Raw genomic sequence first — 16,989 nt, 5'->3', positions numbered from 1 at the left:
GGGTTCACTAAGGGAGAATTCAGAATGTCCAAATTACCTAACAGCACGTCTTTCAGGACTTCTGGGAGGAAACTGGAGCACGCGGAGGAAATCCACGCAGACACGGGGAGAACGTGCAGACTCTACGCAGACAGTGACCCAAGCCGAGAATCAAATCTGGGACCCTGGAGTTGTGAAACAACAGTGCTAACCACTGTGCCACTGTTCCACCTAAGGAGGTAGAGTTTAGGAAGGAAATTCCAGATCTTGGTGCCCAGGCAGCTCAAGGCACAGCTGCCGCTTGGGAGGGATTAAAATCGGATACGCAAGAGGCCAGACTTGGAGGAATCTCGGAGGGTTAAGTCTGGACGAGGTTACAGTGATAGAAGCTCCGCTTCTGCAGTTCCTCACTGAGGGTTAATGCTGTGTCTGTGCTGCAGGGATTGTTGTCAAACACAATGGGGCGCCCATCACCACGACAGCAGTTGCCGGAGGTGCTGATGATTCGATCCTGAAGTGGGCTCTGCTCCTCATCCCAGTCGCCACCCTTGGCCTTGGAACCTGGCAGGTAACCTGGGGCGGGGAAGAGGTGGAAATGGGGGGAGGGCGGGGAAGAGGTGGAAATGGGGGGAGGGCGGGGAAGAGGTGGAAATGGGGGGAGGGCGGGGGAAGAGGTGGAAATGGAGGGAGGGCGGGGAAGAGGTGGAAATGGGGGGGGCGGGGAAGAGGTGGAAATGGGGGGAGTGCGGGGAAGAGGTGGAAATGGGGGGGGCGCGGGGAAGAGGTGGAAATGGGGGGTGGGGAAGAGGTGGAAATGGGGGGTGGGGGGGTGGGGAAGAGGTGAAAATGGGGGGGCGGGGAAGAGGTGGAAATGGGGGGGCGGGGAAATGGGGGGGCGGGGAAGAGGTGGAAGTGGGGGGGCGGGGAAGAGGTGGAAGTGGGGGGGCGGGGAAGAGGTGGAAATGGGGGGGGCGGGGAAGAGGTGGAAGTGGGGGGGGCGGGGAAGAGGTGGAAATGGGGGGTGGGGAAGAGGTGGAAATGGGGGGTGGGGAAGAGGTGGAAATGGGGGGTGGGGAAGAGGTGGAAATGGGGGGGTGGGGAAGAGGTGGAAGTGGGGGGGGGGGGAAGAGGTGGAAGTGGGGGGGTTGGGAAGAGGTGGAAGTGGGGGGGGTGGGGAAGAGGTGGAAGTGGGGGGGGTGGGGAAGAGGTGGAAATGGGGGGGGCGGGGAAGAGGTGGAAATGGGGGGGGGCGGGGAAGAGGTGGAAGTGGGGGGGTGGGGAAGAGGTGGAGATGGGGGGGGCGGGGAAGAGGTGGAAATAGGAGGAGGAGGGTGGAAATGGGGGGGAAGAGGTGGAAATGGGGGGTGGGTGGAAGAGGTGGAAATGGGTGGGTGGAAGAGGTGGAAATACGGGGGTCTGGGGAGTCGGGTCAGGGTTTTGTGTTCTGAAGACTTGCACTGATGTCTGCATGGGCAAATATAACCAAGAAACGCCCAAGATCCCAGGACTGGGCAGGGCCCGGGGGTTGGGGGCAGGGCCCGGGGGGGTGCAGGCAGGGCCCAGAGACACAGGTGTGGCCTGGAATGTGGGCAGGGGTCAGGGTGTGGGTGGGCCGTGTTCTGTCGGTGGGGGCTGGGATGTGTTCTGTGGGTGGGGCCATGTTCTGTGAGCAGGGTCTGATTATTTCTGTCTTCAGGTTCAACGGCGAAAATGGAAAGTGCAGCTTATCAAGGAGCTGAAGGAGAGATCTCGGTCTGACCCACTGCCCCTTCCCCTCGAGTAAGTAATTGCCACAGCCCCTATCGCCACAGGAATTAGGAGCATGAGTCAGCCCGAGGTGAGGCAGTGAAGTAATGATAATGCCACTGCAATAATAATCCGGAGGACCGTGTTAATGCTCTGGCAACGTGAGTTCAAATCCCAGCATTGCCGCTGGTGGAACAGAAATTCTGATAAATCTTGAATGAGAAAACTAGTCTCAGTAATCATATATATATATATAGAATCATATAATTTACAGTGCAGAAGGAGGCCATTCGGCCCATCGAGTCTGCACCGGCTCTTGGAAAGAGCACCTTACCCAAGTCCACACCTCCACCCTTTCCCCATAACCCAGTAACCCCACCCAACAGTAAGGGCAATTTTGGACACTAAGTGCAATTTATCATGGCCAATCCACCTAACCTGCACATCTTTGGACTGTGGGAGGAAACCGGAGCACCCGGAGGAAACCCACGCACACACGGGGAGGATGTGCAGACTCCGCACAGACAGTGATCCAAGCCGGGAATCGAACCTGGGACTCTGGAGCTGTGAAGCAATTGTGCTATCCACAATGCTACCGTGCTGTTCTTATGGAGACAAAGTCCTGTTTTCACATTGATGGTACCCTCCATCATGTTGTGTGGCACTACCACCGTGCTAAATGAGATCCAACAACTCACATCCATGAGGCGCTGTGGGTCATCAGCAGCAGGATTGTATTCAACCATAATCTGTAACCTCTTGGCCCGGCATATCCCCCACGCTACCATTACCCCCAAGCCAGGGGATCAACCCTGGTTCAATGGAGAGTGCAGGAGGGCGTGCCAGGAGCAACATCAGGTATACCTAAAAATGAGGTGTCGACCTGGTGAAGCTACAACACAGGACTACTTGTGAGCCAATCAGCAGAAGCAGCAAGTTATAGACAGAGCTAAGCGATTGCACAACGAACGCAGCAGATCCAAACTCTGCAGTCTTGCCACATCCAGCCGTGAATGGTGGTGGACAATTAAACAACTCACTGGAGGAGGAAGCTCCACAAATATCCCCATCCTCAATGATGGAGGAGCCCAGCACATCTGTGCTAAAGACGAGGCTGAGGCATTCGCAACAATCTTCAGCCAGAAGTGCCGAGTGGATGATCCGTCTCGGTCTCCTCCGGAGGTTCCAGCATCACAGATGTCAGTCTTCAGCCAATTCGATTCACTCCACGTGATACCAAAAAATGGTGGAAAGCTCTGGATACAGCATCTACCTAGAAATTAGAAAACTGCTCCGGTTAACCCTGCCTACAAAAATCAGGACAGATACAACCAGCCAATTCCCTCGTCATCTGTCTACCCTCGACCATCAATGACGACATGGAAGGAGTCATTAACAAAGCTATCAAGCGGCACTTACTCAGCAATAACCTGCTCACGGACGCTCAGTTTGAGTTCCGCAAGGGTCACTCCGCTCCTGATCTCATTACAGTGGTAGGATGGAGGTGGTTCAGAGGAAGTTTACTCGATTGATGCCTGGAATGAACAGCTTATATTAAATGTAAAGATTAGCCAGCTTGGGCTCATTTCAACCGGAGTTTAGAAGCGTGAGGGGTGAGTTGATTTAAAGTATAAAAGATCTAGAATGTTCTTGACAAGGTGGATGTAAAAAAGATTGATCCCTCTTGTGGGTGGGTCCAGAGTTAGAAGGCACTGTTTAAAAATTAGAGGCTGCCTTTTTAGGACCGAGATGAGGAGAAATGTTGCCTCGGAAGGTGGGATCATTGAATATTTTTAAGGCCGAGGTAGATCAGATTCTTGTTAGGCAAGAAAATCAAAGGTTATCGGGAATAGATGGGATGTGAAATTGGACGAGAGCTGAATGGCTGAGGTGAGAGTGACTGCCCTTGACATTGACCGAGTTTGGCATCAAGGAGTCCGAGCTAAACTGGAGTCAGTAGGAATCAGGGGGAAAACTCTCCGCTGGTTGGAGTCATACATGGCACAAAGGTTATGGTCATTGGAAGTCAATCATCTCAGCCAATCAGGTCTGCGCGACCCTCCGAAGGAGCACCCTACCCCCGTAACCCCACCTAAACTTTCAACACTAAGGGGCAATTTAGCCCCTAACCGGCACATATTTGGACATCACTGCAGGAGTTCCTCAGGGTAATGTCCTCGGCCCAACCATCTTCAGCTGCTCCATCAATGACCTCCCTTCCATCATAAGGTCAGAAGTGGGGATGTTTGCAGATGACTGCACAATGTTCAGCACCATTCACGACTCCTCAGATAATGGACAGTCCCTGTCCAAATGCAGCAAGACCCGGACAATATCCAGCTTCGGGCTGACAAGTGGCAAGTTACATTCACGCCACACAAGTACGGTAGCCTTGTGGATAGCACAATTGCTTCACAGCTCCAGGGTCCCAGGTTCGATTCCAGCTTGGGTCACTGTCTGTGCGGAGTCTGCACATCCTCCCCGTGTGTGCGTGGGTTTCCTCCGGGTGCTCCGGTTTCCTCCCACAGTCCAAAGATGTACAGGTTAGGTGGATTGGCCATGATAAATTGCCCTTAGTGTTCAAAATTGCCCTGAGTGTTGGGTGGGGTTACTGGGTTATGGGGATAGGGTGGCAGTGTTGGCCTTGGGTAGGGTGCTCTTTCCAAGAGCCGGTGCAGACTCGATGGGCCGAATGGCCTCCTTCTGCACTGTAAATTCTATGATTCTATGATAAGTGAGAGGCAATGACCATCTCTAACAAGAGAGGATCTAACCATCGCCCCTTGACATTCAATGGCATTACCATCGCTGAATCCCCACAATCAACATCCTGGGGGTTACCATTGATCAGAACGTGAACTGGACCCAGACACATTAATACTGTGTCAACAAGAGCAGGTCAGGGGGTGGCGCAGTGGTTAGCACTGCTGCCTCAACGCCGAGGACCTGGGTTCGATCCTGGTCCTGGGTCACTATCCGTGTGGAGTTTGCACATTCTCCCTGTGTCTATGGGTTTCACTCACCCCCCCACCCCCACCCCCCCCCCCCCCCCCCCCAACCCAAAGATGTCAGGGTAGGCGGATTGGCCATTACGTAGAAAAGAAAGAGCAGGTCAGAGATTGGAAATCTTGCTGCGAGTAACTCGCTTCCTGACCCCCCCCCCAAATCCTGTTCACCATCTACAAGGCACCAGTCAGGAGTGTGAGGGAATACTCTCCACTTGCCTGGATGAGCGCAGCCCCAACAACACTCAAGAAGCTCAACACCATCCAGGACAAAGCAGCCGCTTGATTGGCATCACATTCAGAAACATTCACTCCCTCCACCACCGACGCACAGTGGCAGCCGTGTGTACCATCTACAAGATGCTCGGCAGTAACTCACCAAGGTTCCTTAGGAGCACTTCCAAACCCAGGACCACGACCATCTAGAAGGACAAGAGCAGCAGATACCTGGAAACCCCACCACCTGGAAGTTCCCCTCCAAGTCACTCACCACCCTGACTGGGAAATATATCGCCGTTCCCTCACTGTCGCTGGGGCAACATCCTGGAACTCCCTCCCTAATAGCAGTGGGTGTACCTACATCACATGGACTGCAGCGGTTCAAGAAGGCAGCTCACCCCCACCTTCTATGGGGCAATTAGGGATGGACAATAAATGCTGGGATTAGCCAGCGACTCCACACCCCTCAAGCAATTAACAAAGCAATTCAGCCCTTGGAGCCTGCTTTGCTATTCAGTCAGATCACGGCTGATGTGAGTGTGATCTGAACTCCACTTTCCTGTCTGTCTGCCCCGTAACCCTCAAGTTGTCAATGAAAAATCTGACTAATTCAGCCTTGAATATAGTCAATGACGCAGCCTGCACTGCTCTCCTGGGGAAGAGAATCCTCGTTATCTCCATCTTTGATATAGAGACCGCCCCACAAGGAGAAATATCCTTTCAGCATCCACTCAGTCAAGTCCCCTCTTATGTGCTTCATAAAATCACCTCTCATTCTCCTAAACTCCATGGGCCAAACCTTTCCTCTTTAGACAAACCCTTCACCTTGGGAGTCACACTGCCCCTCTGTCTTGGGCCCTCACCGCAATCGGCCCTTTAGAAGGGCTAGGTCTGGGACTGAGCGACAGGGTATTGACCCAATTTGTTTGAGAGGCAGGATTGTGGTTCTTGAGGTTCAGTCCTGTCTGTGGGCGCTGGAGGGGGTGGTGGTAACACAAGCTCTAATCCTCGTGTCCTCTCTGTGCAGTCAGCTGGAGCTGAAGGAGCTGGAGTACAGGCGAGTGAGGGTGCGAGGGAGATTTGACCACTCCCAGGAGCTCTACATCATGCCGCGATCTCGGGTGGACCCGGACAAGGAGAAACAGGAAGCTGGGCGTCTCATGCCGAGCACAGAGACTGGGGCCAATGTAGTCACAGCATTCAACTGCTCAGAGCTGGGGTACGTAATAGATACTCACACACGGGAACAGGAGGAGGCCATTCAGTTCCCTCGAGCCCGTTACACAGGAACAGGAGGCCATTCAGCCCCTTGAGCCTGTTACACAGGAACAGGAGGCCATTCAGCCCCTCGAGCCTGTTACACAGGAACAGGAGGCCATTCAGACCTTCGAGCCTGTTACACAGGAACAGGAGGCCATTCAGCCCCGCTCGAGTCTGTTGCACAGGAACAGGAGGCCCATTCAGCCCCTCGAGCCTGTTACACAGGAACAGGAGGCCATTCAGATCCTCGAGCCTGTTACACAGGAACAGGAGGCCATTCAGCCCCGCTCGAGTCTGTTGCACAGGAACAGGAGGCCCATTCAGCCCAACTCGAGTCTGTTACACAGGTACAGGAGGCCCATTCAGCCCCTTGAGCTGTTACACAGGTACAGGAGGCCCATTCAGCCCCTCTCGAGTCTGTTACACAGGTACAGGAGGCCCATTCAGCCCCTCGAGCCTGTTACACAGGTACAGGAGGCCCATTCAGCCCCTTGAGCTGTTACACAGGTACAGGAGGCCCATTCAGCCCCTTGAGCTGTTACACAGGTACAGGAGGCCCATTCAGCCCCTCTCGAGTCTGTTACACAGGTACAGGAGGCCCATTCAGCCCCTCGAGCCTGTTACACAGGTACAGGAGGCCCATTCAGCCCCTTGAGCTGTTACACAGGTACAGGAGGCCCATTCAGCCCCTCTCGAGTCTGTTACACAGGCACAGAATGCCCATTCAGTTTGTATGGAAATTGAGAGGTCAGTGATGTAGTTATTCAACTCCCAGCTTTCACTCCCCTTGCATTATCCAACATCTAACACTGAGCAATTTTATATTAAAACTCTTAACTAAAGTAAAATAGCTGCTATGATGGTTTGAATTCTCAGTGATTTATCAACATGCTCTGTTTTGACCGGTAATTTAACACATCTGGATTGGGACCATGAGGTGTTCGGGTTGGAGGAGGCATCACTGGGTCCATTCAACTCATAATTAGGTTCTTTATCTTACCCTGCACAGCCAATCACCAACTGACTGACAGTCCCATCAAACACTCCCAGGACAGGTACAGCACGGGGTTAGATACAGAGTAAAGCTCCCTCTACACTGTCCCCATCAAACACTCCCAGGACAGGTACAGCACGGGGTTAGATACAGAGTACAGTTCCCACTGCACTGTGTCTTGCCCACTGTCCCAGCTATCAGCTCTTTCGTAGTATGAGTAAAAAAGAATCACCACATTGCGGCCTCCGGATGAAGTGCCGATGAATTTGTGTATTTTAGGGCGAGGATTCTTGTGAACAGGGGTTTCGTACCCAGAACGAGGATAAGACCAGAAACACGAAGCAAAGGACAGGTGAGATGATCCAAGGAAGTAGATGGGGCAGGGTGTGGATGGGGAGGGTTGAGAATGGGGAGGTGTGTGGATGGTGAGGGGAGTGGATGGGGTGGGGTGTGGATGGGGAGGGTTGAGAATGGGGAGGTGTGTGGATGGTGAGGGGAGTGGATGGGGTGGGGTGTGGATGGGGAGGGTTGAGAATGGGGAGGTGTGTGGATGAGGAGTGGATGGGGTGGGGTGTGGATGGGGAGGGTTGAGAATGGGGAGGTGTGTGGATGGGGAGTGGATGGTGAGGGGAGTGGATGGGGTGGGGTGGTGTGGGGCAGGGGTCAGTGGGGATGGGGCTGTTTGTGTGTGGGGAATAATATCTCAGGAAGATGATTGTTGCCACCTTCCACTAGATTACACAAGAGGTCGAGCTTATTGGGGTTGTTCGACTCACGGAAACTCGCAAACCATTCATGCCGGAGAATGACGTTAAGAAGAATTGCTGGCATTACCGCGATTTGGAGTCAATGGCACAGATTGTGGGCACTGAACCAATCCTCATCGATGCAGACTTGGGTAAGACTTGGTGAAAAACTACTCAATGAGTACGACTCTCTAAATCTGAAGTAACTGAGGGAGTGCCGCACTGTCAGAGGGTCAGTACTGAGGGAGTGCCGCACTGTCAGAGGGTCAGTACTGAGGGAGTGTCGCACTGTCAGAGGGTCAGTACTGAGGGAGTGCCGCACTGTCAGAGGGTCAGTACTGAGGGAGTGCCGCACTGTCAGAGGGTCAGTACTGAGGGAGTGCTGCACAGTCAGAGGGTCAGTACTGAGGGAGTGCCGCACTGTCAGCGGGTCAGTGCTGAGGGAGTGCTGCACTGTCAGAGGGTCAGTACTGAGGGAGTGCTGCACTGTCAGAGGGTCAGTACTGAGGGAGTGCTGCACTGTCAGGCTCAGTACTGAGGGAGGGCCGCACTGTCAGAGGGTCAGTACTGAGGGAGTGCTGCACTGTCAGAGGGTCAGTACTAAGGGAGGGCCGCACTGTCAGAGGGTCAGTACTGAGGGAGTGCCGCACTGTCAGAGGGTCAGTACTGAGGGAGTGCCGCACTGTCAGAGGGTCAGTACTGAGGGAGTGCTGCACTGTCAGAGGGTCAGTACTGAGGGAGTGCCGCACTGTCAGCGGGTCAGTGCTGAGGGAGTGCTGCACTGTCAGAGGGTCAGTACTGAGGGAAGGCCGCACTGTCAGAGGGTCAGTACTGAGGGAGTGCCGCACTATCAGGCTCAGTACTGAGGGAGTGCCGCACTGTCAGAGGGTCAGTACTGAGGGATTGCTGCGCTGTCAGAGGGTCAGTACTGAGGGAGTGCTGCGCTGTCAGAGGGTCAGTACTGAGGGAGTATTGATGCCAATATTTATCTCTCGATCACTAAATTAATCGGGTCTGTATCAAACTGTGTAATTGGCTACTGCAGTTCGGTCATTCAGAACAGACTACACTTGCCGAGTACTGAAGCATATTGGGACGTCCTGGGATTAGAAATAGAACTTTAGTTAAATTGGTTTGAGCTGCAGCCCCAATGGGGCAGGAGCATGAAGTCACTGCTCTTGAACCACCAGCCAGTGGTTTGCAATGTGATTGGGGCCTGCTGTCTCCCTCAATGGATGTGGGTAACTATCCAACCTGACAGTGATACTGAACCATTCACACCTGGTCTGAGTTATCATCCCTGCTGGACCTTTGGTGGGGTTGGCCCAACAATAGTCCAGGGTTCACACTCAGTGACAGTCATTGACCCTGTTGTATTCAACTGCCCATCGAGTGAGGACAGCGAAATCAGGTCTGATGCATCTCAGGTCAAATATCCTGGCCATTGACTTGCATCTGTAGAACAGAAAATACTGGACAAACTCAGCAGGTCTGACAGCATCTGTGGGAGAGAAGGGAGCTAATGTTTCCAGTCTGGAGGGCTGTCAAAGCTGATGTATAATTCTGTTCCTTCTGGCTTCCCCTTTAACACTATTTGTCTCGACCACATCCTCACCACTCTCTGGGTAAAGAGGTTTCTCCTGACTTTATTGAGCATGTGATTTCTCCCACAACTCCTCTCCAGCGACCCTATCTGATCCTCTGTAGTTCTCTCTCGGCCGGTGTGGACTAATCTGATCATTTTACTGGGTTTACATCTGTCAGATAGCACAGTCCCTGGAGGTCCAATCGGAGGACAGACAAGAGTCACCTTGAGGAACGAACATCTGCAGTATATCCTAACCTGGTAAGATCATAACCTCAATGTGTCTAAAGTAACTATTCTATGCCAGTGTTTCTCCTCCACAAGCTGCCTCCCAACAGCCTGTTCTGAGTGCTTATCCAGCTTCTTCAACTTGATAGTACCTGTGGGAGTAGTAAGCAGCTCATTATGTGGTCACACCAACACATCTACCCCTCAGTAGATTGCCCCATGCCTGTTTAATGTTGGTATGAGGTTTGATTGTTTTCACTGAATATATTTTTATTTGGAAGGTATGGGTTGTGCGCAGCGACGTCCTACATGTGGTTCCAGAAGTTTGCACGGAAAATCGCCATCTAGTGTCCAGTGATTCCTCCAGTTACTTTGCCTTTCATATTTTTCTATCCATTCATGGAAATGTTAATGATGCTGTAAATTCTTATCAATAAAAGTGATGTTCCAAACAAGCTTCCTCCCAGTTTATAAACCTTTTTTTAAATTTAGAATACCTAATTCATTTTTTCCAATTAAGGGGCAATTTAGTGTGGCTAATCCACCTAGCCTGCACATCTGGGTTGTGGGGCGAAACCCACGCAAACACGGAAAATTGTGCAAACTCCACATGGACAGTGACCCAGGGCCAGGATCGAACCTGGCACCTCTGAGCAGTGAGGCAGCAGTGCTAACCACTGCACTGCCGTGCTGCCCTCTGTATATAAACAACCATTCTCAAACATATCTGCACTGTTCATCAACAACTGCAGGAGCCAGTTGCATATTTTCACCACTCGGTTTTACATTATGTATTGAGCTGAGCTGTTTAACCTTGGCATCTCAACTTCAATAATGAGGCAGTATTGTTTTAAATACAATTAGTTTTACTTATTTTTATATACAACAAGCAGATGGGAAAGAAAGTTATCCCAGTTTGGTAGCCAGCTCCTTAGCCTTGGCCTTCTCCAGCTTGGCAATCCGAGCCACAGACTTGGGGCCCAGAATTCCACCACCCCAATGTCGACGGATCTGAAAGAGAGGGAAGGAGGGATAAGTCACAGCTCAAACCAGGACAACAGTCCCGTGCTCACCGGGATGTACGGTATGATCAGCTGACACAATTAGGCCGGATTAAAGACATTCAATTCTTGGCCGTTTCACCTGCTATTGGTTCTGCAATTTAGAAACCCCAGCGAGTTGCCATTTAATCAGCCCCCTTATCCCACTCAACTGACACCAAGCAGTTGTCTCCCAATCGCCCTTAAGCCTTGTATTGACAGATTGCTGCACATCAACACAGGCCATTAGCAGGGGAGACTAGGACCCAGGGGCACAGCCTTAGAATAAAAGGGAGTCACTTTAGAACAGAGATGAGGAGAAATTTCTTCAGCCAGAGTGGTGGGTCTGTGGAATTCATTGCCACAGAGGGCGGTGGAGGCCGGGACGTTGAGTGTCTTCAAGACAGAAGTTGATAAATTCTTGATTGAGGAATTAAGGGCTATGGAGAGAGAGCAGGTAAATGGGAGTTGAAATCAGCCATGATTGAATGGTGGAGTGGATGGGCCGAATGGCCTTACTTCCACTCCTATGTCTTATGGAAACCACACCCAAACCTCAACACAAAGCTGCTAGAGTTAATGGGATCATACCTCATCAAACCGCTCGTTGTAGTTAGTCCGCACAGCTTCAATCAACTTGGCCATCGCTCCCTTATCCTCACTGTGGAAAAGAAATAGCTGTGGGCACTGTACACAGGTTGGGGACCAGTGGCTGGGTGAATGGACTGCTCAGGGTTAAAAAGCTCATAAATGCCACATGGTCATTCAGGTGAAGAAATTCATACATCATCATTGCAGATCCAGCTCAACCCAACAGCCACATCAACAATGTAACCGATTAATCAGAGGGTGAAGCCCCATGCATCCCAATAATGGTGATCACTGAGCACTAAGAGGGGCTGCAGTTGGTCCCAGTTGGGCTAGAAGCCAATGCTGCAATTCTTTATCCTGCCACCTCTGTCAGATCAGTGATTTCCCCGCAGTTTAAACAGCTGATGAAACGGCGACAAGTGCCTCTAACAATGGCACGCCACCTATTCGTGATAGTCTACACCTCCTCCCATCTTAGCTGAGCATTGAGATTACAAACAGGCTACTCACGGGTTGATCTGGGCCAGGGCAAGGCAAGTGGCAGTCTTTCTGTGCACCAGTCGCCCAAGCCTGGCCTTGCCTTTGACAATGCAATAAGGAACTCCCATCTTCCGGCAGAGCGCAGGCAGGAACACGACCAGCTGAGGGGCGACATCACAAACAGATCAACAAAAACTTGCATTTATGTGGCACCTTCCGTGAAAGATCCCATAATGCCTCACAGCGACATCAAATATCAGAAAGGCTGACAGTCTCAAATTATTAAGATAGGAGACCAGTCATTAACACTAGTCTTAAAGGGGAAGCAAGAGGGAGACAGGTGAGAAATGGATTTTTAGAAGTGAATTCCAGAGCTTCAACCCAGACAGCTGAAGCTGCGGCTGCTGAAAGGCACAAAGTGCTGCACAGACTGGTCAGTAAAGTTATTGGAACAGTAGCTGCATGAATATGAATTGGCTGAGTGACAGGAAAGGGAATGCTGAACAGTTTTTCTGACTGGAAGGTTTATAGTGGAGCTCCCCAGGTTTCGGTGTTACCTGCTCTTCCTGATATATATTAATTACCAAAGGGGCACAGTAGTTCGTGCTGCTGCCTCAGGGCACCGAGGTCCCCAGGTTCGGTTTCACCCCCACAACCCAAAGATGAGCAGGGTAGGTGGATTGGCCACATTAAATTGCCCCTTTGCTGGAAAAAATGAATTGGGTACTAAAATTAAATATATATATATATTATATATATATATATATATATTAATGACCAAGACTTTAGTGTACAGGGCACAATTTCAAAAATTGCAGATGATACGAATCTTTGAAGTTTTGTGAACCGTGAGGAGGATAATGGAGAACTTCAAAAAGGACAATTAAGCAAAGTACTGAGAGTGCTGGAAATCTGAACTAAAAACAGAAAATGCTGGATAAACTCAGCAGGTCTGTGGAGAGAAACAATTAGCGTCGAGTCAGAATGACCCGTCTACAATTCTATATCTTATCCAGCATTTTCGGTTTTATTTCAAAAGGACGGATATAGGTTGGTGGAATGCGCAGATGAAATTTAATGCAGGTGTAAAGTGAGTTTGGTAGGAAGAATTCAGATAGACAATATAAACAGGGTAAAATACTAAAGGGGGTGCAGTTGAGGGATTTCAGTGCAAGTGTGCGTACATTGAAGGTGACATGTTTGAGAGCAGTTAATAAAGTGACAGTATCCTTGGCTTTATCAATAAGGGCACAGAGCAAAGAGTAGAGTGCAAGATGAAATTATGTTAAACTTGTACAGGATACTGTGGCTCAGCTAGAGTATTGCATCCATTTCTGGGTGTCACACTTTAGTAAGAATGTAAAGACATTGGAGAGAGGACAAAAATGATTCATGAGAATGGTTCCAGCAATTATAGAATCCCTACAGTGCAAGAGGCCATTCGGCCCATTGAGTCTGCACCAAACCTTCAAAAGCCCACCATACTCCTGCAACCCACCCTAAGGGGCAATTTAGCACGGCCAATCCACCTAACCTGCAGATTTGGTCTGTGGGAGGAAACCCACACAGACACAGGGAGACAGTCACCGGATGAGGAGCTTGTACATTACAGAAATTGATTGTTTTGGTTGAAATGAGATTCTGAGGTACTCAAAATAATAGAAGATCTGAAGGGAGTAGAGAAGCTGTTCCCATTGGTGAAAGGACAGAAAACAATGTGATAGATTGAAGATAATTGGTAACAAGGAAAAACCATCGAGTGGTCAGGTTCTGAAACGTGCCACCAAAGTGGAGGTGGCAGGTTGAATTGTGGCTTTCGAGCTGAGCCACAGTATGCTGTACAAGTTTAACAGAATGTAATCGTATCTGAAAAGAAACGATTTTCCAGTATAGAGGGAAACAGCAGGGGAGTGGCATTGGGGGTGAATTGCTCCTTCAGAGGGCTAGCAGATACCACAGGCCAAATGGCCTCAAACTATTCTACATGTAAATTTGAAAGCCGAGTTCAACATCATATCAGCCAGAAGCAGGAGCAACATGTAAACATCTCCAAGCAGCTGTGGGGAGGGGGCATCTGGGAAGAAAGTGGGGGTTACACATCACAAACAGTCCGGATTCAGCTACAAGGTGCGGTCATGGATGTCGCTCAGGGTTAAAAAGCTCGTTTCTTTGCTCTACATGTTGAGCTTCAGGTGAAGAAATTCAAAACATCATCGCAACATCACCGAGACCAGCACTGCAGTTACAGGGGTGGTAGGAGTGCCAGGGAGACCCCAGTTCAAATAGACTCCGTTCCAAAAATCAGGTCCAGAGGTGTAAGAAATGGGGTATTCCTGGAGGACCGATAAGGAGATGGGTAATCAACAGCAGGACAGCCAGCTTTTCGGAGCAGGTTCATCCGCCAGAAATATCAATGAAACAGAGCACAAGGCACCTCCATAGGAGATGAGCGCTATCATCACTCAGTACTGTTGTGGTGAATTAGATTCGGGGGTTTGGACAGGGTCAGAGCCGCAAAGTCGCTGATAGTCATGTCTCGCCCTCTTACCTCAATGGGGTCAACATCATGTGCGACAATCACCAGCTGAGCTTTCTTATTCTCCACCAATGTGGTGACAGTGTTCACACCTAGAGTAGACAAAAGTCAGCACTCAGTCCTGCTTGACCTTTAGAGCACAAATAAACCTTTGAAACAAGAATATTGTGAAACAGCAGTACTGTCTCCTTTAATCCACACGCTGACAGCAAAGGAAATAAATACAAAAGACCCTTTTGTATTTATTTCATCATGGGTTAAATACAAGCAGACTGAATTTCAGGCACCCTCACCTGCTCTGAGAACTGCTGGTCTCTTTGTCGGAGCATCAGCCTTCCCAGCTGCCTTTTGCTGGGCTCGGACAAGAAGCCTCTGCCTCTTCTCCACTTTGGTCTCGGGTCTGTACTTGTGGGCCAGTTTCAAGAGCTGGGTCACTGCGAAGAAAAGCAGGCAGTGTTATTGGATACTGCTGGGCAACAGGTCTGTCTCAGTGCAGGAGTGGGGTTCGGAGTGCATCAGCGATCTTGGTGGGTAATGTCATCCGTTATTCTCAGATAGCAAATATTCAGTTACATCATCTGCAGGCTCCAGAACCCCAAATATTCAACTTTCTCCTTCGGCAAAGCCACAAACAGGAGACCTCATGCTGGTGACAATCTCTGCAGTTAACAGGGACAGAGCTCCAATCACGTAACACCCCTGGAATGGAATCTCTGGCTCAGAGGTAGTCAGAGACTCCATCCGGGGTGAAGCTCCATTCACCCTCCCCACCCGTCCAAATTCCCTTAATTACCATGACCCACCAGTCTGCCTGTCCAAGGCCTGGGTGAACTGGTTAATTGCTGGAGGCACCTTCAGACGCTTGTACAAGATGGCCCTCTGACGCTGAAGTCTGACATACCGTGGCCATTTCACGAATCGAGTCAGGTCCCTCTTGGGCTGGATATCCTGACCTAAAGAATCAGAATAATAAGCATGTTTAGAAGGGAATGTCACACTTTTAAGCTCCCAGAGTGCTGCGCGTACATCATTTATGTTCATTGTGAACACTATGTGCTGCAGAGCCCCATATAACTTAACTCCCTGCTCTCCATTGAATTATGATGTGGAGATGCCGGCGTTGGACTGGGGTGAGCACAGTACGAAGTCTTACAACACCAGGTTAAAGTCCAACAGGTTTGTTTCGATGTCACTAGCTTTCGGAGCGCTGCTCCTTCCTCAGGTGAAGACCTCTTCATTCACCTGAGGAAGGAGCAGCGCTCCGAAAGCTAGTGACATCGAAACAAACCTGTTGGACTTTAACCTGGTGTTGTAAGACTTCGTACTGTCCATTGAATTAGCCAGAGTTAGACTTTTACAGCTTGGAAGCAGGCCCTTCGGCCCAGCTTGTCCATGCCGCCCAGTTTCTATCACTAAGCTAGTCCCACTTACCCACATTTGCCCCATATCCCTCTATACCCGCCCTGCCCGAGTAACGGTCTGCTTTTTAAAAGACAAAATTGTACCCTCCTCTACCGCCTATTCTGGCAGCCCATTCCAGATGCTCACCACCCTGTGTGTGAAGAAATAGCCCCCCTGGTCTCTTTTGTATCGCTCCCCTGTCCAAACCGGTTATTTTTAAGCAGCAGCCTCAATTCTGAGCCAAGCTTTCTTCACCAGCACAGCCGCCGAATCAGACCGACTGCAGCTTTCACACTGCCGAACTCACCAATCCCAAAGTTTTTCGGTCTCTTCTCAAACAGAGGGTTGACCACCTTTTTCACCTCATGCTTCCTGACGACGGAAGGGGCCGGGGCCACCTTCTTCCCCTTGGCCTTCTTCCCTTTCGGCTGACAGGCAAGAAAAACACAAATTAATGGGGCACAGAAAATCTCGCAACATAGAACCCCCTCCTCCCACAAAAACCCCTCCTCCCACACAGTATCCTGCACCCCCACAAAAAAGTGAACACCCCAATCACTCCCCCCACCCCAATCCCCCTCACACAGCACCCTCCCCCCACCCCAATCCCCCTCACACAGCACCCTCCCCCCACCCCAATCCCCCTCACACAGCACCCCCGCACCCCCATCGTCCCAATCTCCCCGCCCATCCCCCAGTCACTTCTCTTCAGTCCCCGGCAATGGCGGATCCGGGCCCCCAGTTCCGCCTCCCCTCACAGGCCGGCCGCGGGACTCCATCGCGCGGCAATAGAGGGCTGTGCGGGAGGCAGGGAGCGGGCGGATGGGTGTGGGGAGGGTATGGGGGGGCGGCAGTGCCGCGGGGAGGCCGGATGGCGGCGGATTGCCGATAGGGGGAAATGGCTCCACGATACACACCGCGGACTCACCATGGCGGAGAGAGAGCGCGGGGGCTGCTGGGACCGCCTTATATATCCCGCGTGACGTCAGCACGCCATCGCGAGACCTCCAGTTAAAGGGACAGGCCCCCCTCTGCCAACTCCAACCTGCCCCCTCACTGCAACACATTGGCAACCCCCTTCTGGGGATTGCTCATGCTTCATTGGCAAATGGCACTGAAATAAAACATACACTGACAGCAGTTTGGTACTCTTCTTTGGTTGCTGAGAGGGAATGGGGG

The 16,989-nt window shown here is 51.0% G+C and overlaps 2 protein-coding genes and 3 non-coding genes across 5 annotated transcripts; 1 reads left to right on the top strand and 4 right to left on the bottom strand.

Annotated features, from left to right (window-relative positions):
• Nucleotides 1-400: 400 nt before the first annotated feature.
• Nucleotides 401-10,217, top strand: surf1 (SURF1 cytochrome c oxidase assembly factor; the record flags this gene model as incomplete). The annotated part of the gene is made up of 7 exons (XM_072487817.1): nt 401-547; nt 1,676-1,758; nt 5,977-6,168; nt 7,483-7,555; nt 7,939-8,101; nt 9,714-9,795; nt 10,044-10,217. Coding segments are annotated over 7 exons (807 nt in total), but the record flags the coding sequence as incomplete, so codon positions are not given.
• A 390-nt stretch (nt 10,218-10,607) lies between these two features.
• On the bottom strand, nt 10,608-16,761 carry rpl7a (ribosomal protein L7a). The gene is made up of 8 exons (XM_072488929.1): nt 16,739-16,761; nt 16,118-16,238; nt 15,213-15,362; nt 14,703-14,843; nt 14,422-14,501; nt 11,904-12,034; nt 11,394-11,463; nt 10,608-10,773 (listed from the first exon to the last, which is right to left on the bottom strand). Exons 1-8 carry the CDS (start codon nt 16,739-16,741, stop codon nt 10,669-10,671), a joined length of 801 nt encoding a protein of 266 aa, XP_072345030.1. The 5' UTR covers nt 16,742-16,761; the 3' UTR covers nt 10,608-10,668.
• LOC140399511 (small nucleolar RNA SNORD36) lies at nt 11,527-11,600 on the bottom strand. Its single transcript, XR_011937710.1, has one exon. It is a non-coding gene; the product is annotated as a small nucleolar RNA SNORD36 (small nucleolar RNA).
• Nucleotides 14,015-14,092, bottom strand: LOC140399510 (small nucleolar RNA SNORD36). Its single transcript, XR_011937709.1, has one exon. It is a non-coding gene; the product is annotated as a small nucleolar RNA SNORD36 (small nucleolar RNA).
• LOC140399512 (small nucleolar RNA SNORD24) lies at nt 14,921-14,992 on the bottom strand. The gene has a single exon (XR_011937711.1). It is a non-coding gene; the product is annotated as a small nucleolar RNA SNORD24 (small nucleolar RNA).
• Nucleotides 16,762-16,989: the final 228 nt, after the last annotated feature.

This window comes from Scyliorhinus torazame, chromosome 22 (assembly GCF_047496885.1).
Source record: "Scyliorhinus torazame isolate Kashiwa2021f chromosome 22, sScyTor2.1, whole genome shotgun sequence".
In the NCBI taxonomy this organism is placed as follows: Eukaryota; Metazoa; Chordata; class Chondrichthyes; order Carcharhiniformes; family Scyliorhinidae; genus Scyliorhinus; species Scyliorhinus torazame.
Note: the sequence above shows the minus strand (reverse complement) of the source record. Positions and strands in the feature narration are given on the sequence as shown.